General features: G+C 41.7%; 2 protein-coding genes across 5 annotated transcripts in view; one reads left to right on the forward strand and one right to left on the reverse strand.

The window, feature by feature from the left end:
• LOC121558041 (ladderlectin-like) overlaps positions 1–3,479 on the reverse strand; it is a 63,052-nt gene extending 59,573 nt beyond the window's left edge. Inside the window, exons 1-6 of one of the 3 annotated variants that reach the window (XM_045216581.1) lie at positions 3,389–3,479; positions 2,764–2,833; positions 2,488–2,588; positions 1,916–2,065; positions 886–997; positions 493–757 (exon numbers count right to left, since the gene is read on the reverse strand). In XM_045216581.1, coding sequence (XP_045072516.1) covers positions 687–757; positions 886–997; positions 1,916–2,065; positions 2,488–2,588; positions 2,764–2,821 — 492 coding nt within the window. In that variant the 5' untranslated portion in view covers positions 2,822–2,833; positions 3,389–3,479 and the 3' untranslated portion in view covers positions 493–686. Of the gene's footprint in view, positions 1–492; positions 758–885; positions 998–1,915; positions 2,066–2,487; positions 2,589–2,763; positions 2,834–3,388 lie in introns of those variants that run through there. The other 2 variants (XM_045216580.1, XM_045216582.1) reach the window with 2 other exon arrangements.
• LOC121558050 (ladderlectin-like) overlaps positions 1–22,443 on the forward strand; it is a 112,959-nt gene that overhangs the window by 67,510 nt on the left and 23,006 nt on the right. Inside the window, exons 2-5 of one of the 2 annotated variants that reach the window (XM_045216584.1) lie at positions 17,772–17,835; positions 18,586–18,717; positions 18,847–18,935; positions 19,039–19,164. The exons of the other annotated variant lie outside the window; for it this stretch is intronic. Of the exons in view, the coding sequence (XP_045072519.1) occupies positions 17,784–17,835; positions 18,586–18,717; positions 18,847–18,935; positions 19,039–19,050 (285 nt within the window). The 5' untranslated portion in view covers positions 17,772–17,783 and the 3' untranslated portion in view covers positions 19,051–19,164. Of the gene's footprint in view, positions 1–17,771; positions 17,836–18,585; positions 18,718–18,846; positions 18,936–19,038; positions 19,165–22,443 lie in introns of those variants that run through there. 2 annotated transcript variants of the gene reach the window in all.

A 22,443-nucleotide genomic window follows, 5' to 3' on the forward strand; every position in this document is an offset into this window, starting at 1 on the left:
AAAATTGATTTTATCAAACAAAACTATGCTACATTTTATCTCAAGGACCCTTAGGATGACAAATCAGAGCAAGATAACTGAATGTAAGTACATTATTTACCTTCAGAGGTGAATGTATCAAACCAGTTGCCGTGATAAGTTTTGTTGTTGTGCACTCTCCTCAAACAATAGCATGGTCTTTTTTCACTGTAATAGCTGCTGTAAATTGGACAGTGCAGTTAGATTAACAAGAATTTAAGCTTTCTGCCCATATAAGACATGTCTATGTCCTGGAATGTTTGCTGTTACTTATAACAGTCATGCTAATCACATTAGCGCACGTTAGCTCAACCGTCCCGCATAAGGGACACCGATCCCATAGAGGTTAACATTCATGTTGTTTGTGGAGTAATAAAACCTTTTGGGTTATAAAATACATTTATTCTCTCAAAGGATTGGACAATTAAAGGATTGGACAATTATGGCAGTTTAAAAACAACTCATGAGACAAAATAATGTGTACACCTGTTTTATTGACAACAAACCACAAAATCATTACTCAACATTTATGACCAACAAATAACTAATACTCATTTTACAGCAACAAATAATCTCCACAAAGTATTTGACTTTACCATAACAAGTTTTCAGTTAGGATGCTGACAGTATGGAGTAGCATTTTTGGTTTCATCTGATGTTTTGCTGATTTAAAAGGTTCTCCGGAAGCACACCGAGGGCAATATGTTTCCACATGCTAGATCGTTCCAGCCGTGTTCACCTTCAGAGGAAACACGGAACAGAAATTAACTCAGATGTAGTGTGTGTATCAGACTTATTTGTTGAAGTGGGCTGTGAATAAAGTTTAATTTGATGACTGGATAGTGAATGATAGTGGGCTGACTGTACCTCCAAAGTTCATCACAATACATGGCTCTCTGCCACCACTGTTATTGGGCTCTCCTTGATTCCAGTTCTGGTAATCAAACTTGGACCCATCACTCCAGAACCATAGCCTGCCCTGTGGGGAAGTAGTGAGGTCTCAGAATGAAAGAAAGCCCACTGTGTTAGTGGATACTGAGCTATCTACACTCTTTGAAAATGGGTTTCCAAAAGTGTTCCCTGGCTGTCCCCATAGGAGAACCCTTTTTGGTTCCAGGTAGAACCCTTTTGGAAAAAGGTTATTCAAAGGGTTCTCCTCTGGGGACAGCCAAATAACTGTTTTGTAGGTTCTAGATACAATACTATTCCACTAAAACCCACTGTGTTAGTGAATACTGATCTATCTATCCTACAATACTAGCCCACTATACCCCGTGTGTTAGTAAATACTGATCTATCCTACAATATGTGCTTCCATTAAGTATTAACTCTGGGGTGTGAAGACATGCAATCAATGAAAAATATATATAAATTATTGATTTTGAAAATGTTGTATAATATTTATTTAAATTTGATCATGTAGATGGGTAGGAAAGAAATCCAATGTAATCTCTTTTTAGATTTAAATTTAAGGCAGCAAAATGTGAAGACTGTGCAAGGGGTGTGTAGACGTTCACTAGCGACTGTATCAAGAGAATGCGCCATCATTCCTACGGCTTCTGAGCTGGCGGACTCACTAAACACAAATTCTGAATTTCTACATGGTACATATGTCAACATGTGTGAATACAGCGCATTTCTACGTTTTGTAGAAAAAAAATAGGAAGCTAAAAAGTTATACCCGATGACATCATCAACAGTTTCAAACACAGATTCGCGGAGACGTGGGGAACAAGAAAACTCCCTCCCTCTGGCCAAAAACTCGATGAAGGTTTGGAAAAAAACTGTTTTGGTTACTTTTAATCCTACCATGTGTAGAATTTTACTGGGTGACTTTCACTTGAGTCATTTTCTATTAAGGTATCTTAGCTGTGACTCAAGTATGATAATTGGGTACCTTTTCCAGTATTTCTTTAGGATCTTCAAACCCTCCAATCCAGGTAGGAGTGAATTCGCCAGTCTCGGAAAACACCACCCCCTGTAGAAATTGCGCCTCCTCAGAGCTATGCACAGACGCCAGGTTTGCTCCAAGGGAAATACAATGCCGCTAGAGAAAGCAGCAGAGAGGGACAAAAGCGTTTCATAATGTAAGTATTAGTCAAGTTGTCCAGTCTGTGTGAGAATTTGTTTTCTGGACTCACACTATCAAATATTGTCCGTCGCAACTAATGCTCTTTTCAACATGCTCTTAGAGGTGTTAGTTTATCTCTGTCTTGACCCGTGTCCTTTGGGTTCCATTATACAGGTGTCCTGACTCCATACATGAAATAAATATTCCAAACTTATAGAACATCCCAATTAAACAATAACTTAAAGGGGAGGTTCAGTAATTTACATGAGGCATGCAGTGCCTGTTAAAAAAAAAGGAACCAAATCATCTTCACGTTAACGTCAATCCAAGAAAGCGAGTTGATTTTAATTGAACTTCACCCTTTAAATTCACAGTAGAGGGTAAGCATGATACAGTACCTCTGCTTCTGCCCATGTCCTTGCTGTCTTGATAAACATGAAGCAGTGTGATTCATATTCGGTCCAGCCTGAGCGACATGGTTTCACTGGTCCATGTCCAACTGTAAGGAGAAGACTACCGACTTTAAAGGAGAGACTGACAAATCACCTTGCATCATAAATAATTACTCAATATTATTTTTATATCAGTCAACACACAAACAAACACACACACCTCTGCTACATTTAAAATACAGAAAGAATGAATAATGTAAAGTTTGAGGTGGACTCTCGTACTTATGTCTCCCAAAGCAAAGGCAGCGCTGAGAAGCAGAAGAATGGTCAACATGGCCATGGTGATAGTCTCCTGAGAGAGGGAGAGACACACAAACAGACAAAGAGAGCGGGAGAGAGAATCAGTCAAGACCAATTCAGTGAATACTTCAGAGTGTAGGGCCTCCTGTAGCTCAGTTGGTAGAACATGGCGCTTGCAATGCCAGGGTTGTGGGTTCAATTCCCACGGGGGGCCAGTATGAAAAATGTATGCACTCACTAACTGTAAGTCGCTCTGGATAAGAGAGTCTGCTAAATGACTGAAATGCAGCGAAGTGTTCCCCTAACCTTTCCTCAAGTACCCTCAGCCATTCCACTTATCAGATGTACTATCACATTAGATTTTACCAATGAAGGGCTAAGGAATACCAGCTATCTTCCACCACACACAATAGATTAACCTAGTACACAGGAATATGTATGCTTTCCAAATGTTACCTTATTCCCTATGTAGTACACTACATAGGGAATAGCCCACGGCCACAAAGGTAATATGGGCTCTGGTCAAAGGTAGCACACTACAAAAGGAAAAGGGTGCTATTTGGGATGCAGCCAGATAGTTTTAAATGCACAGATGTTAAAATCTCACCTTCACAAATCTTCAGTTGTAGCTTCACTTCTTCAGAGATCTTCAAAGGTCTTCACTGGGTCTCTCTCTCTCTCTCTGTCCTGCCTGTGAGTTGCTTATATACCAGAAGAATGGGCGAGGAATTGGTGATTGGCAGAGTGAGTTCAGGTGTGGTGAGTTAGCAGGAGAGGGGCGTGTCCAGAGGGTAATTGGGAGTTTGTGGAATTGGCACGATCCTTCAAAACAAGTTCCCTACATTTGTCCAGGGCCACATATTCACTATGGGCTCTGGTCAAAAGTAGATCACTACATAGGGAATAGAGTGATATTTGGGATACAGACACATACAGTATTAGATGAACATATGTTGAAATCTCACTTTCTGAAATCCTGCCTGTGAGTTGAGTTCTACCTCTCCCTCCTCTCCTATTTAAGGACCCGTCCAGTCAGACCCCTCCCTCTGGATCCCCGAAGGGTTGGAGGTCTGAAATGGCGGCGAGTAGTGAGCACAAAATGGAGGAAGTGGATAAAATGTTGGTGAAGCAACAGCTGTGATGGAATGAGAACAATATGGCTGTCAGTTCTGATGGTGTGGAGCGGGAGGATGAGGGTCAAGGACCTGAATGGTCGGTAGTGGAAAGACACAGGAAGAAGAGAGATCTTGATACAGAAAGACTCAGGAAGAAGAGAGATAATGATACAGAAAGACACAGGAAGAAGAGAGATCATTATACAGAAAGACACAGGAAGAAGAGAGATCATGATACAGAAAGACACAGGAAGAAGAGAGATCATGATACAGAAAGACACAGGAAGAAGAGAGATCATGATACAGAATGACACAGGAAGAAGAGAGATCATGATACAGAAAGACACAGGAAGAAGAGAGATCATGATACAGAAAGACACAGGAAGAAGAGAGATCATGGTACAGGAAGACACAGGAAGAAGAGAGATCATGATACAGAAAGACACAGGAAGAAGAGACATGATACAGAAAGACACAGGAAGAAGAGAGATCATGATACAGAAAGCAGTGGAGCGTCTAGTATAGAAAGCACAAAGAGGGTCAAGGTAGGAAGCAAGAGTAGTGAAGTGTTGGAGTGGAAAGTGGTGATGGTGTTGGATGAGACCACAGAGCCTCACTTCCACCCTCTCTGACCCACTAATGCCGTAGAGAAAGAGGTAGGGGAAGTGAAATTAGCTGGGTTCATTGGAAATGGTAGATTGTTAATATTGTGTGGTAGCCAGGCTCATCAAGAGAAGATTCTGAAAATGGAAAAGCTTAATGGGAAGAAGATTAAAAGCCATGTCCCTGGTGCTTCTGCTAGATTGAGGGGAGTCATCCCTGGGGTCCCAATATCTATGTCCACAGATAATATTAAAGAAAATGTGAAGGGAGGCAGAGTGATTGAGGCTAACAGGTTGATCAGTAGGAAAGGGGGTCAAAGAAGTGAAAGCCTATCAGTGATTCTGAGGTTTGAGAAAGTTACAGATAGGATTCCTTAAATTCAATGTTAGAGAATTTGATCCATATAAACTGCAGTGTTTTAAATGCCAAAGAATGGGACATGTAGTTGCTCAGCGTAAAGGAAAGAGAAGATGTGCCAAGTGTGGAGGGGAGCATGATTACAGTGAATGTGGAAGCAATGTGAAGGTCAAGTGCTGTAATTGTGGGGGAGAACACAGTATTTGGTGGATGCCCGGTACAGAGAAGTTAGGGATTTAATTGGTTTTTAATTTATCTAGTTGCAGGTGTATGTGAATGATGCCTTACTTATTTATGATGCATATGATATATTTTATTAAAACTTAGGTTTCGGCCTCTTGGCCTCTATCAGAGAAAAAGCTCAGCCTCTTGGCCTTTCAGAGTAAAATCATTTCCTTTTAGCGGACAGCACCCTTAAGACCGTTGTTTAAGATGTTGGAATGAAAGAGCAAGGAGAGGAGAGGAGGAGGAGGAGAGAGGAGAGGAGGAGGAGAGGAGAGGAGAGGAGGAGGAGAAGAGAGGAGAGGAGAGGAGAAGAGAGGAGAGGAAGAGAGGAGGAGGAGAAGAGAGGAGAGGAGGAGGAGGAGAGAGGAGAGGAGGAGGAGAAGAGAGGAGAGGAGGAGGAGGAGAGAGGAGAGGAGGAGGAGAAGAGAGGAGAGGAAGAGAGGAGGAGGAGGAGAGAAGAGAGGAGGAGGAGAAGCGAGCAGAGGAGGAGGAGAGTGGAGAGGAGGAGGAGAAGAGAGGAGAGGAGGAGGAGAGAGGAGAGGAGGAGAAGAGAGGAGAGGAGAGGAGATGTGACAGAAGGGGTGTAGAGGAGAGGAATTATTTGGTTTGATGTTAAAGGTGATTTGGTCATTGGCATTTTTAGCTAGCAGTGGCTAATGTTAGCTAAAGTTTGTGCAGCTGTTTACATAATAAGGGCAACGTTTTCATAGCGCTGAAGCATTTTCAAGTGCAAAGAGTACCGTAAACCTCATTATAATCTCACAGTGTAAATTCGTTAGAAAATTGTCTTAAAAAAAGGTTTATGGTAAGTTATTCACTTTGCACTTTGCTTTTGCACTTTGGCTCCTAAAAACATAACTTGTATTATCCAGGCTTCTAATATTCATCAATAACTAGACATTCCTAGCATCACACCCTGTAAGGCTGCCGGTCCAGTCCAGCCAGCACGGAACATTGAAATGGAACAGGAATGTCTGTCATTCTAATTCTACAACGTCTCCATTCTATTACAGGTGGGGTGAAAGGTCAATGTCTGAAGGGCTGGAGGGGGAGATATGTAGTAGGACCAGGGTTGTGGTCATCTGGTGGTCCTCTGTAGCTCAGCTGGTAGAGCACGGCGCTTGTAACGCCAAGGTAGTGGGTTCGATCCCCGGGACCACCCATACACAAAAATGTATGCACGCATGACTGTAAGTCGCTTTGGATAAAAGCGTCTGCTAAATGGCATATTATTCTACTAATGCTATAATTCTACAGATGGGTGATGGATCAGTAGGCAGGTTTCCATTGACCCAGGTTTATTCCACTAAAGCAATGTCACAACAAAAAAACATAGCGGCATCTGTAATGGAAACGGCAGCTATAGGATAAATGTTCTCTAGACGGACAGTTTGTTTATTCGACACTCTAGGTAAATGTTTTTTTTTTTAGGTGTGATGTCATTACGTGCTGCTGTTTCTATCAACACAAGACAGTTCAACAGAATCTCACTGTAGCAGGTCCTTCAACGTCCTTCAAATTGCATGCAGAGACAACAAAAAAAACGATGTTCTCATCTGACTGAGGAAGTAGCAAAAGGTTTTCATTTCCAAAATATTGCACTATCCCTTTAAGGCGGAAGTATCACCGGTTCCAATCCAAGTGCCATTTCTCAAACTATAGGCGGTGCTATGGTCTGATGACATGAAAATAGAGCTCTTCGGTCATAGTACACGGACATCTTTGTCGAAAAAATTAGTTCTCTGCCAGGAAGCTGACACTTGGCCACAAGTGGATCTTCCAGCAAGACAATAACCCATAGCACTTGACCATATGACTGGACAATAATCAAGATAAGTTAACCTAGAGCCTGCAGGACTTGCTTTGTGGAGTGTGGGCTTCAAAAAGCAGAACATCTCTTTATTACGGACAGACCTCTCCCCATCTTTACAACCACTGAATCTATATGTTTTGACCATGACAGTTTATAATCTAAGGTAACACCAAGTAATTTAGTCTCCTCAACTTGTTCAACAGCCACACCCTTCATGACCAGATTCAGCTGAGGTCTAGAGCTTAAGGAATGATTTGTACCAAATACAATGCTCTTAGTTTTAGAGATGTTCAGGACCAGTTTATTACTGGCCACCCATTCCAAAACTAACTGCATTTCCTTGTTTCAGTGACTTCATTAGCTGTGGTTGCTGACAAATACATGGTTGAATCATCAGTATACATGGTCACACAGGCTTTGTTTAATGCCAGTGGCATGTACTTTGTAAAAATATAAAAAAGTAGAGGGCCTAGAAATCCGCCCTGCGGTACACCACACCCTGTATGTTTGACATTAGAGAAGCTTCCATTAAAGTGCCCTCCTGTATAAGCATGCTGAAAGTCTGTTGTCAATTTGTTTACAGAGAAACCCCATTTTATCCAACAGTTGGCTAAGAGCTGGCAGCAAGCTGATTGGGCTTTACCACTCTTAGGAAGCGGAATGACTTTGGCTTCCCTCCAGGCCAGAGGACAAACACCTTCCTCTAGACTCAGATTAAAGCTATGACAGTTAGGAGTGGCCATAGAGTCAGCTACCATCCTCAATAGCCTTCCATCTAAGTTGTCAATGTCTCTTTCAACCAGACATTTTTTCAATTCCTCATCAAGACCTATTTGCGACCAAGCTTTAACTTCCTGACTGATGTTTTGAGATGTTGCTTCAATATATCCACATAATTTTCCTTCCTCATGATGCCATCTATTTTGTGAAGTGCACCAGTCCCTCCCGCAGCAAAGCACCCCCACAACATGATGCTGCCACCCCCGTGCTTCACGGTTGGGATGGTGTTCTTCAGCTTGCAAGGAAACCCCTTTTTCCTCCAAACATAACAATGGTCATTATGGCCAAACAGTTCTATTTTTGTTTCATCAGACAAGAGGACATTTCTCCAAAAAGTACGATCTTTGTCCACATGTGCAGTTGCAAACCGTAGTCTGGCTTTTTTATGGCGGTTTTGGAGCAGTGGCGTCTTCCTTGCTGAGCGGCCTTTCGGGTTATGTTGATATAGGACTCGTTTAACTTGTTTTACTGTTTCCTCCAGCATCTTCACAAGGTCCTTTGCTGTTGTTCTGGGATTGATTTGCACTTTTCGCACCAAAGTACGTTTATCTCTAGGAGACAGAATGCGTCTCCTTCCTGAGCGGTATGACGGTTGCGTGGTCCCATGGTGTTTATACTTGCGTACTATTGTTTGTACAGATGAACGTGGTACCTTCAGGCGTTTGGAAATTGATCCCAACGATGAGGTCTTGGCTTATTTATTTTGATTTTTCCATGATGTCAAGCAAAGAGGCACTGAGTTTGAAGGTAGGCCTTGAAATACATCCACAGGTACACCTCCAATTGACTCAAATGATGTCAATTAGCCTATCAGAAGCTTCTAAAGCCATGACATCATTTTCAAAGCTGTTTAAAGGCACAGTCAACTTAGTGTATGTAAACTTCTGACCCACTGGAATTGTGATACAGTGAATTATAAGTGAAATAATCTGTCTGTAAACAATTGTTGGAAAAATTACTTGTGTCATGCACAAAGTAGATGTCCTAACCGACTTGCCAAAACTATAGTTTGTTGAAAGGAATATCTAAGTGAGTCTCAGAAATGGCCAATATATTAATGTTTTCTGACGGTAGCAAGTCATTGGTTTTATGAACCTTGTTTCTAAGGCTACATATACAGTGAGGTAAAAAAGTATTTGATCCCCTGCTGATTTTGTATGTTTGCCCACTGACAAAGACATGATCAGTCTATAATTTTAATGCTAGATTTATTTGAACATTGAGAGACAGAATAACAACAAAAAAATCCAGAAAAACTCATGTCAAAAATGTTATAAATTGATTAGCATTTTAATGAGGGAAATAAGTATTTGATCCCCTCTCAATCAGAATGATTTCTGGCTCCCAGGTGTCTTTTATACAGGTAACGAGCTATTAGGAGCACACTCTTAAAGGGAGTGCTCCTAATCTCAGCTTGTTACCTGTATAAAAGACACCTGTCCACAGAAGCAATCAATCAATCAGATTCCAAACTCTCCACCATGGCCAAGACCAAAGAGCTCTCCAAGGATGTCAGGGACAAGATTGTAGACCTACACAAGGCTGGAATGTGCTACAAGACCATCGCCAAGCAGCTTGGTGAGAAGGTGACAACAGTTGGTGTGATTATTCGCAAATGGAAGAAACACAAAAGAACTGTCAATCTCTCCGCCTGGGGCTCCATGCAAGATTTCACCTCGTGGAGTTGCAATGATCATGAGAACGGTGAGGAATCAGCCCAGAACTACACGGGAGGATCTTGTCATCTCCCGAGTGGCGCAGTGGTCTAAGGCACTGCATCGCAGTGCTAGCTGTGCCACTAGAGATCCTGGTTCGAATCCAGGCTCTGTCATAGCCGGCCGTGACCGGGAGACCAATGGGGCGGCGCGCAATTGGCCCAGCGTCGTCCAGGGTAGGGGAGGGAATGGCCGGCAGGGATGTAGCTCAGTTGATAGAGCATGGCGTTTGCAACGCCAGGGTTGTGGGTTTGATTCCCACAGGGGGTAAGAAAAAATAATAAAAATAATGTATGCATTAACTGTAAGTCGCTCTGGATAATAGCGTCTGCTAAATGACTAAACATGTAAATGTAAAAACGTCAATGATCTCAAGGCAGCTGGGACCATAGTCACCAAGAAAACAATTGGCAACACACTACGCTGTGAAGGACTGAAATCCTGCAGCGGCCGCAAGGTCCCCCTGCTCAAGAAAGCACATATACAGGCCCGTCTGAAGTTTGCCAATGAACGTCTGAATGATTCAGAGGAGAACTGGGTGAAAGTGTTGTGGTCAGATGAGACCAAAATCGAGCTCTTTGCCATCAACTCAACTCACCATGTTTGGAGGAGGAATGCTGCCTATGACCCCAAGAACACCATCCCCACCGTCAAACATGGAGGTGGAAACATTATACTTTGGGGGTGTTTGTCTGCTAAGGGGACAGGACAAATTCACCGCATCAAAGGGACGATGGACGGGGCCATGTACTGTCAAATCTTGGGTGAGAACCTCCTTCCCTCAGCCAGGGCATTGAAAATGGGTCGTGGATGGGTATTCCAGCATGACAATGACCCAAAACACACGGCCAAGGCGACAAAGGAGTGGCTCAAGAAGAAGCACATTAAGGTCCTGGAGTGGCCTGGAGAAGATCTGCAAAGAGGAGTGGGACAAAATCCCTCCTGAGATGTGTGCAAACCTGGTGGCCAACTACAAGAAACGTCTGACCTCTGTGATTGCCAACAAGGACTAAGTCATGTTTTGCAGAGGGGTCAAATACTTATTTCCCTCATTAAAATGCAAAATCAATTTCTAACATTTTTGACATGCGTTTTTCTGGATTTTTTTGTTGTTATTCTGTCTCTCACTGTTCAAATAAACCTACTACTACTACCTACTCTGGATCTTCCGTTTCTGTGGTGTTCCTCATGAGAGCCAGTTTCATCATAGCGACTGAAGTGAAAGAGCACAGTTAGAAAGATATGGCATATAGAAGCATACCAGTTGGACATCATGAAAATGATCCGAGGAAGTTCAGGAGTAAAAACAAACAAAATATAATTATTTACTGTGTCCATAAAATGTATATAGTATGTATAAGCATGAAGTAGAAGCCTAAGCATTGTTGTTCACTAGTTTACTCCAATTAGGGAAGGGATGGTGGGGTTGGAAAGTAATAAAGAACGTACAGTGGGGAGAAGAAGTATTTGATACACTGCCGATTTTACAGGTTTTCCTACTTACAAAGCATGTAGAGGTCTGTCATTTTTATCACCAGCGACAGCCCCGAAACCTGAAGGATCTGGAGAAGGTCTGTATGGAGGAGTGGGCCAAAATCCCTGCTGCAGTGTGTGCAAACCTGGTCAAGACCTACAGGAAATGTATGATCTCTGTAATTGCAAACAAAGGTTTCTGTACCAAATATTAAGTTATGCTTTTCTGATGTATCAAATACTTATGTCATGCAATAAAATGCTAATTAAAATTACTTAAAAATCATACAATGTGATTTTCTGGATTTTTGTTTTAGATTCCGTCTCTCACAGTTGAAGTGTACCTATGATAAAAATTACAGACCTCTACATGCTTTGTAAGTAGGAAAATTGTAGACCTGCACAAGGCTGGGATTGGCTACAGGACAATAGGCAAGCAGCTTGGTGAGAAGGCAACAACTGTTTGCGCAATTATTAGAAAATGGAAGAAGTTCAAGATGACGGTCAATCACCCTAGGTCTGGGGCTCCATGCAAGATCTCACCTCGTGGGGCATCAATGATCATGAGGAAGGTGAGGGATCAGCCCAGAACTACACGGCAGGACCTGGTCAATGACCTGAAAAGAGCTGGGACCACAGTCTCAAAGAAAACCATTAGTAACACACTACGCCGTCATGGATTAAAATCCTGCAGCGCACGCAAGGTCCCCCTGCTCAAGCCAGCACATGTCCAGGCCCGTCTGAAGTTTGCCAATGACCATCTGGATGATCCAGAGGAGGAATGGGAGAAGGTCATGTGGTCTGATGAGACAAAAATAGAGCTTTTTGGTCTAAACTCCACTCGCCGTGTTTGGAGGAAAAAGAAGGATGAGTACAACCCCAAGAACACCATCCCAACCGTGAAGCATGGAGGTGGAAACATCATTCTTTGGGGATGCTTTTCTGCAAAGGGGACAGGACGACTGCACCGTATTGAGGGGAGGAAGGATGGGGCCATGTATCGGGAGATCTTGGCCAACAACCTCCTTCCCTCAGTAAGAGCATTGAAGATGGGTCGTGGCTGGGTCTTCCAGCATGACAACGACCCGAAACACACAGCCAGGGCAACTAAGGAGTGGCTTCGTAAGAAGCATCTCAAGGTCCTGGAGTGGCCTAGCCAGTCTCGAGACCTGAACCCAATAGAACATTTTTGGAGGGAGCTGAAAGTCCGTATTGCCCAGCGACAGCCCCGAAATCTGAAGGATCTGGAGAAGGTCTGTATGGAGGAGTGGGCCAAAATCCCTGCTGCAGTGTGTGCAAACCTGGTCAAGACCTACAGGAAACGTATGATCTCTGTAATTGCAAACAAAGGTTTCTGTACCAAATATTTAGTTCTGCTTTTCTGATGTATCAAATACTTATGTCTTGCAATAAAATGCTAATTAATTACTTAAAAATCATGATTTTCTGGATTTTTGTTTTAGATTCCGTCTCTCACAGTTGAAGTGTACCTATGATAAAAAATTACAGACCTCTACATGCTTTGTAAGTAGGAAAACCTGCAAAATCGGCAGTGTATCAAATACTTGTTCTCCCCACTGCATATATATTTTTAAAGGATATGAACAAGTATTTGCCCCCTTTCTAATTTTGTCTACTTTTGCATATTTGTGATACTTAATGTTATCAGATCTTCAACCAAAACCTAATATTAGATAAAGGGAACAATAGTGAACAAATAACACAACAATTACATATTTATTTCATTTATTTCATAAAGAAATTTATGCAACAACCAATTCCCCTGTGTGAAAAAGTAATTGCCCCCTTACACTCAATAACTGGTTGTGCCACCATTAGCTGCAATGACTCCAACCAAATGCTTCCTGTAGTTGTTGATCAGTCTCTCACGTCGCTGTGGAGGAATTTTGGCCCACTCATCCATGCAGAACTGCTTTAACTCAGCGACGTGTGGGTTTTCAAGCATTAACTGCTCGTTTCACGTCCTGCCACAACATCTCAATTGGGATTAGGTCTGGACTTTGACTAGGCCATTCCAAAACTTCCAATTTGTTGCTTTTTAGCAATTTTCATGTAGACTTGATTGTGTGTTTTGGATCATTGTCTTGCTGTATGACCCAGCTGCGCTTCAGCTTCAGCTCACAGACGGATGGTCTGACATTCTCCTGTAGAATTCTCTGATACAGAGCAGAATTCATGGTTCCTTCTATTAAGGCAAGTCGTCCAGGTCCTGAGGCAGCAAAGCATCTCCAAACCATCACACCACCACCACGCTTGACCTTTGGTATGATGTTCTTACTGTGGAATGCAGTGTTTGGTTATCGTCTTTTTTTTTTCACATCTTCTTCACACATAACTTGGTCGGCAGCCAAACTTGCGTCTTCTTCGGGATTGGGTTGGTGGATCGCAGCCAACTTAAGCTGCAGACACCGCCACCTAGGATTTTAGACTAATGAGTTGCGGTAAAGTGTGTATACAGGCTATAGGAATGAACCATCTCTAAACAATAACATCTACTGGTAAAGTGTGTATACAGGCTATAGGAATGAACCATCTCTAAACAATAACATCTACTGGTAAAGTGTGTATACAGGCTATAGGAATTAACCATCTCTAAACAATAACATCTACTGGTAAAGTGTGTATACAGGCTATAGGAATGAACCATCTCTAAACAATAACATCTACTGCATAACTCTCATGTATTCAGTGCAATACAGGCACTTATAAACGACATACACATGGAGTATCTGAAATATACAAACTGCAGCAGTACTATACAGCTACAGATGTAATAAGGTATTTAGGCCAAAGGCAATTGCTTGGAGTCAATCACCATAATGCAGTATGAAACCTAACAAACCCCACAACTCACTAAAATGAACACTGGTAACTTGGTCGGCAGCCAAACGTGCGTCTTCATCGGGAAGAAGCTTCCCTCATTAAAATGCAAAATCAATTTATAACATTTTTGACAGGCGTTTTTCTGGATTTTTTGTTGTTGTTATTCTGTCTCTCACTGTTCAAATAAACCTACCATTAAAATTATAGACTGATCATTTCTTTGTCAGTGGGCAAACGTACAAAATCAGCAGGGGATCAAATACTTTTTTCCCTCACTGTACTTACATTCAGTAATCTTGCTCTGATTTGTCATCCTAATGGGACCTTGAGATAAAATGTAGCATTGTTTTGTTTGATAAAATCAATTTTTATATTCAAATGTAGGAACTGGGTTCTACAGTTTGAACCCCTGCTGTCTCTGGCTCCACACCCGCCCCGCCCGGCCATCTAGATGTGTGAAAGTTAGTGTATAAGCTAATGATCCATCATGTATGACAATCCTGGAAGTGTGTAAACTTACATTTTGTATTACCATATCATTTTTGTATGTTCTCTATAGTTATGTACTTGAAAATGTATCAATCGACCAATTTGGCACATTTGGGCAGACTTTAAACAAAATAGTCCAGTACTGTAATGCTTCACTGGATCAATCTGAAACGTTGCACACACACTGCATCCATCTTGTGGCCAACATCTAGATTACGCCTAAACTGCAATATTATATTGTGGCCTTTCTCTTACATTTCAAAGATGGAAAACACATGTTTTTTTGTTTGTATTATCTTTTACCAGATCTAATGTGTTATATTCTTCTACATTAATTTCACATTTCCACAAAGTGTTTCCTTTCAAATGGTATCAAATATATGCATATCCTTGCTCCAGGTCCTGAGCTAGAGGCAGTTAGATTTGGTTATGTTTATTTTAGGCGAAAATTGAAAAAAAGGGTCCCATCCTTAAGAGGTTAACTCTACCCACATGTACATGTTACCTCCATTACCTCGACCAACCCGTACCCCCGCACATTGACTCTACCGGTACCCCCCCTGTATATAGCCTCCCTACTGTTATTTTATTTTAAAATTTGGTGCCCGCCACAACCCTAGGAAGGAATATCAATATTTTAAATTAACTCTTTAAGACAACAAAATATTTTGCTACAATGGTACAACAAGTACCATCTTACACAACAAACCTTACAAGATAGGGTACATGCCAAATGGTACTCTTTTCACTATTCCCTATATAGTGCACTACTTTTGACCAGACACCTATGGACAGATTATTTTGATATTTATGGTATTTTCTGCGCTTTGCACAATTCTTGCACTAGTAAAATGTGACACTAAGTATCTTCTTACACTAGAAATCTTCTTACACAACATTAGACTAGATGAGGTCAGAGGTCACTACAGCAGCCTGAATGTAGAAGATGGACGTGATAGTAGACTGGTCAGGTTATCAAGGGGGCCTGCTTTAGACTCCAATACTATGTCCCAAATGAAACCCTTTTCCAGTGCACTACTTTTGACTTTAGTGCATTTATATACAATGCTATTTGGAGAAAAAAAACTAGCAAAAATTAACCTACCCATACCCTCAATGTTCAGGTCCTACTCTACCCAGACCCTCAATGTTCAGGTCCTACACTACCCAGACCCTCAATGTTCAGGTCCTACACTACCCAGACCCTCAATGTTCAGGTCCTACTCTACCCATACCCTCAATGTTCAGGTCCTACACTACCCAGACCCTCAATGTTCAGGTCCTACTCTACCCAGACCCTCAATGTTCAGGTCCTACACTACCCATACCCTCAATGTTCAGGTCCTACACTACCCATACCCTCAATGTTCAGGTCCTACTCTACCCAGACCCTCAATGTTCAGGTCCAACACTACCCATACCCTCAATGTTCAGGTCCTACTCTACCCAGACCCTCAATGTTCAGGTCCTACACTACCCATACCCTCAATGTTCAGGTCCTACTCTACCCAGACCCTCAATGTTCAGGTCCTACTCTACCCAGGCCCTCAATGTTCAGGTCCTACACTACCCATACCCTCAATGTTCAGGTCCTACACTACCCATACCCTCAATGTTCAGGTCCTACACTACCCAGACCCGATTGCTTCTGACCCAAAGTTTGGGAACCACTGTAGTAACCTCTCTCTGTTTTGGTTCTCTCTCTCTCTCTCTCTCAGCTTCACCACTGAGTGCCACCTCACTGTCTCAATAGCCTACTCTCTGTAAAGCAACGTTATTATTAGAAGTTAGTAGCCTATTCTCTTGCTCCTGTTGAGGTAACATTAGCTTCTTACTTCATCCTTCTAGCTGGCTAAGTAATTCTACCCGTAGTAAACTAAAATCCACTCCAAGGTGAAGGAAGTTCATGATGAACTCCACTACCGACTTTTTGCTTGTTTCTGTTTGTCAAAGATGGCAACGTAGTGCAAAAGCGCATGTGTCAATTGAATCTCCGATGACGTGGGCCTAGGTCTCGAAAACACTCATTGTCCAATCAAATCACACAATCTACAGAGGGTGTGTCGACCAATAACATTTCACAGATCATTTCAGGTTCAAATAAACACTAAATCTGGCATATAACATTATTGACTTGGCACATTTTCTGTCCAGAGATACTGAGAAAAAATTAGACAGAGAGAAATCATTTTATAACCTAGGTTTCAGTTACAAATCTCATCAGAGATTACATTTACACAGTTGCCATTTTCGTGACACTGAAATGAGCAAAAAGTTGGTGGTTGTATTTGATTAATGTTTATTGAAAAAGTATGGATGTCACACCTGCTCCAGCGCTTGACGTCGTCGGTCTACTAACCACTGGTGCTGGCAACCATCATTCCACACACCTGGACCTCATCATCACCTTGATTACTCTCCCTTCATATAGCCCTCAGTATCCTCAGTCAACAGGCAGTGTTGGTTTTGTTCAGCTACATGATTTATATGATTAAACTCACCGTCTGCGGCCTGACAATGGATTTCAGCAAACAAAGGCAAGTAACTAGAGAGGACAAACATGGATACAAGGTAGGCGTTTCATGATGAAACAGTTTTGAAGTAGTGACCTTGGGTGAATCGACGTAGTCGGACCTAGATTCCTCAAAGCCTGGTCTCTGCTCGACTCCGTAGGTGGAGTTCAAAGCCTGGTCTCTGCTCGACTCCGTAGGTGGAGTTCAAAGCCTGGTCTCTGCTCCACTCCGTAGGTGGAGTTCAAAGCCTGGTCTCTGCTCCACTCCGTAGGTGGAGTTCATTATAAACTTCCTTCACCGTGGAGTTTAGTCCAATATACTAACCAGAGCCCTTCAACGTTACAGCAATAGAAGCCTCTTCCGGCAGCTAGTCGCCTGACTGACACATCTATAAGCGACTACCAGTTGTCCACTCGTTCTCTGAGTCTTTTTCATGTTCTTTGCGTTATGTCAAAATTGCCTATTGTCCGGCATCTCGCAGACACACTGTCAGCAGCGTCTCTAGTTTTGCTTACCTCTCTAGTGAGCCAACTCCGAGCTGGGGTAGTTCGTTTCCACGAGAGGGCAGAGTTAGAGTGGTGAATGGTGGTTCGAGAGAGTGGTGAGTATGCTGTTAAAAGTCACATCCGTGCAACAAATCTGGGGGACTCAAACGAACATGACGAACAAACCACTGTTCATGATTCAACTTGTCAGTCAGATCAAAGCTCAGAAAGCTTATATTCTTGATCAAACGATGGGAGCAATATTTAGATGTTGACCCATAATAGATTTTCTTTATTTTGGTCCGGACCTCTGTGTCCTCAGATGTAGTTATGGCCATGAACCCATTAATCTACTCAATTGTCCTGTTCTTCCAGAAATACAGAAGCTCCTCTCCTAGCAACACAATCTCCCCTTCAGCCTTAAGACATTGACCTTTCACCCCACCTTCAATAGAATGAAGACCCTAACACAGGGTTTCCTTAACCTCTCCTCTAGTACCCCCCCAGCCATTCCACTAATTTGAAGTATTACTGTACAATCACAGCTGATTCTAATGGTTAACTAATCTCTCTCTCAGGAGACTATCACCATGGCGACATTGACCATCATTCTGCTTGTCAGCACGGCTTTTGCGTTGGGAGGTAAGCGAGACATCCCTCAGACTTAGACATTTATAAAGAAATTAAACATTTGCTGGGAGCTTATCTGTCTTGTTTCGCACATGTGTATTAGTATGTGTTTGCATATCCCACTCTCCCTGAGAGTGGGTTCACGGCTATGGTCAGCCATTATCAATGGCAACCCTGGAGCAATTAGGGTTATGTGCCTTGCTCAAGGGCACATAGACAGATATTTCAACTTGTCAGCTCAGTGATTCGAACTAGCAACCTTTCGGTTACTGGCCAAATGCCACTCCTCTAGTTCCAGAGATGTATATTGGTGTCTAGATGAGTGTTGAGGTATTGTAATATGAAAGGTTTGGTCCTTCAACTGGATGGATGCATGATTGGATTGTCAACCAACTATCAGGAAATAACACTGATATAATTTACCCCACTTTTACAGTCTTAGTTTCATCAGCTGTTGTACAATATGATGCAAAACTGAATTTTGACTGCACTGGGACTTTAAACAAGTAGCAGAATTTCAATATTTAGCCAGGAAATCCCTTTTTTCCCTGGAGGGAAACCTAGGTTACATCTATTCCGTATAGTAAGCTGCTTTTGACCAGGACCCATAGGGGAATAGGGTGCAATTTGGGACGCACCCCAAGCTTCCAGACTCAACCCGAGCTTCCAGAATGCATGTCCAGCAATGTATATTATGTCCATACATTGTCCAGCAATGTTATGTAATGTCCACATTTCAATGTGTGTTACCTGTGTATCCAGATTGTACGATACGACCCGAGACCCCCTGTGAGCGTGCTAGAGATGCCATGATAAACAGCCCACCTGGAGCCTTCATCCCAACTTGTGACTACCAGGGACAATACACCCCTGAGCAATGTTCAGGATCTACAGGTTACCACTCTCTCAGACACGCACACTAAATTCATTTGAATGTGACAATTCATTTTGTGTTACAGTAACGTTTGTAATTATGTCAATATTGTATATGCAACATGTTTTTAACATGTCCATTTCTGGTAGGTTCCTGTTGGTGTGTGACCTGTAATGGACAGAAGATCAAGGGTACTGAGACTCCACCAGGCACTGCTCCCATCAAATGTGCCACCCTGGTAAACACACACATTCTCTCTCATTCACTGAATGTTAATTATTTGCTGGTGGTTCTGCATGTTTTTAATGTTTATGTTGTTGTGTTTTTGTCTGTAATTGTAGATTTGCTCGTAGATGAAAGGCGTTGGAATGAAGACGTTAAAAATACTTTGACAGTTTCTTTACTGTCCTACAGGAACTGCTTCCCATTCCATACAAATAAATGAAGAAATCCTGAGAGAATTTAAACTTTTAATGATTTACTTTATTTATTGTTGGTATAATATGCTGTACAATTTATATGAACCAGTCCATTTCTGGGAAATGGAGTAAGGAGTATCAGTCTTTTAAATGAACCCTTTACATTAACTTTATAAGACAACATATTTTGCTACAACAAGAACCATCTTACACCAGAAGCCTTACAAGATAGGATGGACGCCAAATGGTTCTATTCCCTACATAGTGCACTACTTTTGACCAGAGCCCTATGGCCAGATTATGGTATTTTTTGTGCTTTGCACAATTCTTGCACTAGTAAAATGTGACACTAAGTACGTTCTTACACTAGAAAACGTACACGATGTCGTGTAGCTCAGTTGGTAGAGCATGGCGTTTCCAACGCCAGGATTGTGGGTTCGATTCCCACGGGGGGCCAGTATGAAAATATATGCACTCACTAACGTAAGTCGCTCTGGATAAGAGCGTCTGCTAAATGACTTAAATGTAAAATTGTACGCTGATGATTCATGTATTCTTTTAAATCCACAACTTGAATCCCTCCACAGCCTCATAGAGGATCTAGATACATTTTCTAACCACTCTGGATAACAACCAAATTATGATAAATGTACCATATTATGTATTGGATCACTAAAAAATATATAGTTTACCAATAAATGGTCTGATGGTGATGTGGCTCTACTCTGAATACATATCCCAAATGAAATAAATGATCTCACTCCAATACATTGTAATAGAAAGTTAACAAAAGTAGATACGATCCTGCTACCATGGAAAGGTAAATACCTGTCAATTTGTGGAAAAACTCACCCTGATTAACTCTTTATTATCCCAGTTTACCTATTTGTTTTTGGTCTTGCCTACGCCTGAGCGAACAGTTTTTTATTATTTATTATGAGAAAAAAAGATTCCATTTCATTTGGAACGGCAAGCCAGACAAAATTAAACTAATACCAATAATGTTATTTATATGGGGATACAATCTTCCCAGCTCTGCAGATTTTGCCTGCGAAGAGACAATCATTAGATCATTTATTTTGGTACTGTCCATTTGTAGCTTGTTTTTGGTTACCCGTCCAGGAATGGCTAAAGATTTGCAATATTTACCTGGAGCTAACCCTGCAGATAGCACTACTGGGTGATCTGAAAAGTCATAGTCAATCGATCAATAATATTACTTTTTAGAAAAAATGTTTATTTTAAATGAACAGTCTGTAGAAACAAATGAGAATAGAAAGGTTCAGAACTTTTGTAAAACATCACAGTACATATATATGATAAATAGAAATCCTATATGGATGGTTTTAAGATATAGATGGGTGGTGTTGTATGGAGCTGAAGGATGGGACTAACAACAAGTAATAACAACAAGATAACTAATGATGTAAGCATACTCTGTCCATAATAAGTACAGTGGGGAAAAAAAGTATTTAGTCAGCAACCAATTGTGCAAGTTCTCCCACTTTAAAAAGATGAGAGGCCTGTAATTTTCATCATAGGTACACGTCAACTATGACAGACACATTGAGAAAAAAAAATCCAGAAAATCACATTGTAGGATTTTTTTATGAATTTATTTGCAAATTATGGAGGAAAATAAGTATTTGGTCACCTACAAACAAGCAAGATTTCTGGCTCTCACAGACCTGTAACTTCTTTAAGAGGCTCCTTTGTCCTCCACTCATTACCTGTATTAATGGCACCTGTTTGAACTTGTTATCAGTATAAAAGACACCTGTCCACAACCTCAAACAGTCACACTCCAAACTCCACTATGGCCAAGACCACAGAGCTGTCAAAGGACACCAGAAACAAAATTGTAGACCTGCACCAGGCTGGGAAGACTGAATCTGCAATAGGTAAGCAGCTTGGTTTGAAGAAATCAACTGTGGGAGCAATTATTAGGAAATGGAAGACATACAAGACCACTGATAATCTCCCTCGATCTGGGGCTCCACGCAAGATCTCACCCCGTGGGGTCAAAATGATCACAAGAACGGTGATCAAAAATCCCAGAACCACACGGGGGGACCTAGTGAATGACCTGCAGAGAGCTGGGACCAAAGTAACAAAGCCTACCATCAGTAACACACTACGCCGCCAGGGACTCAAATCCTGCAGTGCCAGACGTGTCCCCCTGCTTAAGCCAGTACATGTCCAGGCCCGTCTGAAGTTTGCTAGAGTGCATTTGGATGATCCAGAAGAGGATTGGGAGAGTGTCATATGGTCAGATGAAACCAAAATAGAACTTTTTGGTAAATACTCAACTCGTCGTGTTTGGAGGACAAAGAATGCTGAGTTGCATCCAAAGAACACCATACCTACTGTGAAGCATGGGGGTGGAAACATCATGCTTTGGGGCTGTTTTTCTGCAAAGGGACCAGGACGACTGATCCGTGTAAAGGAAAGAATGAATGGGGCCATGTATCGTGAGATTTTGAGTGAAAACCTCCTTCCATCAGCAAGGGCATTGAAGATGAAACGTGGCTGGGTCTTTCAGCATGACAATGATCCCAAACACACCGCCCGGGCAACGAAGGAGTGGCTTCGTAAGAAGCATTTCAAGGTTCTGGAGTGGCCTAGCCAGTCTCCAGATCTCAACCCCATAGAAAATCTTTGGAGGGAGTTGAAGGTCCGTGTTGCCCAGCGACATTCCCAAAACATCACTGCTTTTTTAAAATATATATATATAAAATAAATGAAAATTACAAATATACTCCAAAAAAATATTAAAACAATATAAAATATTAAAATTAAAATTAAAAATTGGTAAAGTGGTTGTCCCACTGGCTATCATAAGGTGAATCTCACAGTGTAAATTCAGTACAAAAAAAGGTTTATGGTAAGATTTGCACTTTGCACTTTGCTTTTGCACTATGGCTGTTAAAAACATAACTTGTATTATCCAGGCTTCTAATATTCATCAATAAAAGAGACATTCCTAGCATCACACCCTGTAAGGCTGCCGGTCCAGTCCAGCCAGCACGGAACGTTGAAATGGAACAGGAATGTCTGTCATTCTAATTCTACAACGTCTCCATTCTACTAATGCTATAATTCTACAGATGGGTGATGGATCAGTAGGCAGGTTTCCATTGACCCAGGTTTATTCCACTAAAGCAATGTCACAACAAAAAATATAGCGCCATCTGTAATGGAAACGGCAGCTATAGGATAAATGTTCTTAAGACGGACAGTTTGTTTATTCGACACTCTAGGTAATCGTAATTTTTTTTTAGGTGTGATGTCATTACGTACTGCTGTTTCTGTCAACACAAGACATTT

This window comes from Coregonus clupeaformis, unplaced genomic scaffold (assembly GCF_020615455.1).
Source record: "Coregonus clupeaformis isolate EN_2021a unplaced genomic scaffold, ASM2061545v1 scaf0744, whole genome shotgun sequence".
Taxonomy (NCBI): Eukaryota; Metazoa; Chordata; class Actinopteri; order Salmoniformes; family Salmonidae; genus Coregonus; species Coregonus clupeaformis.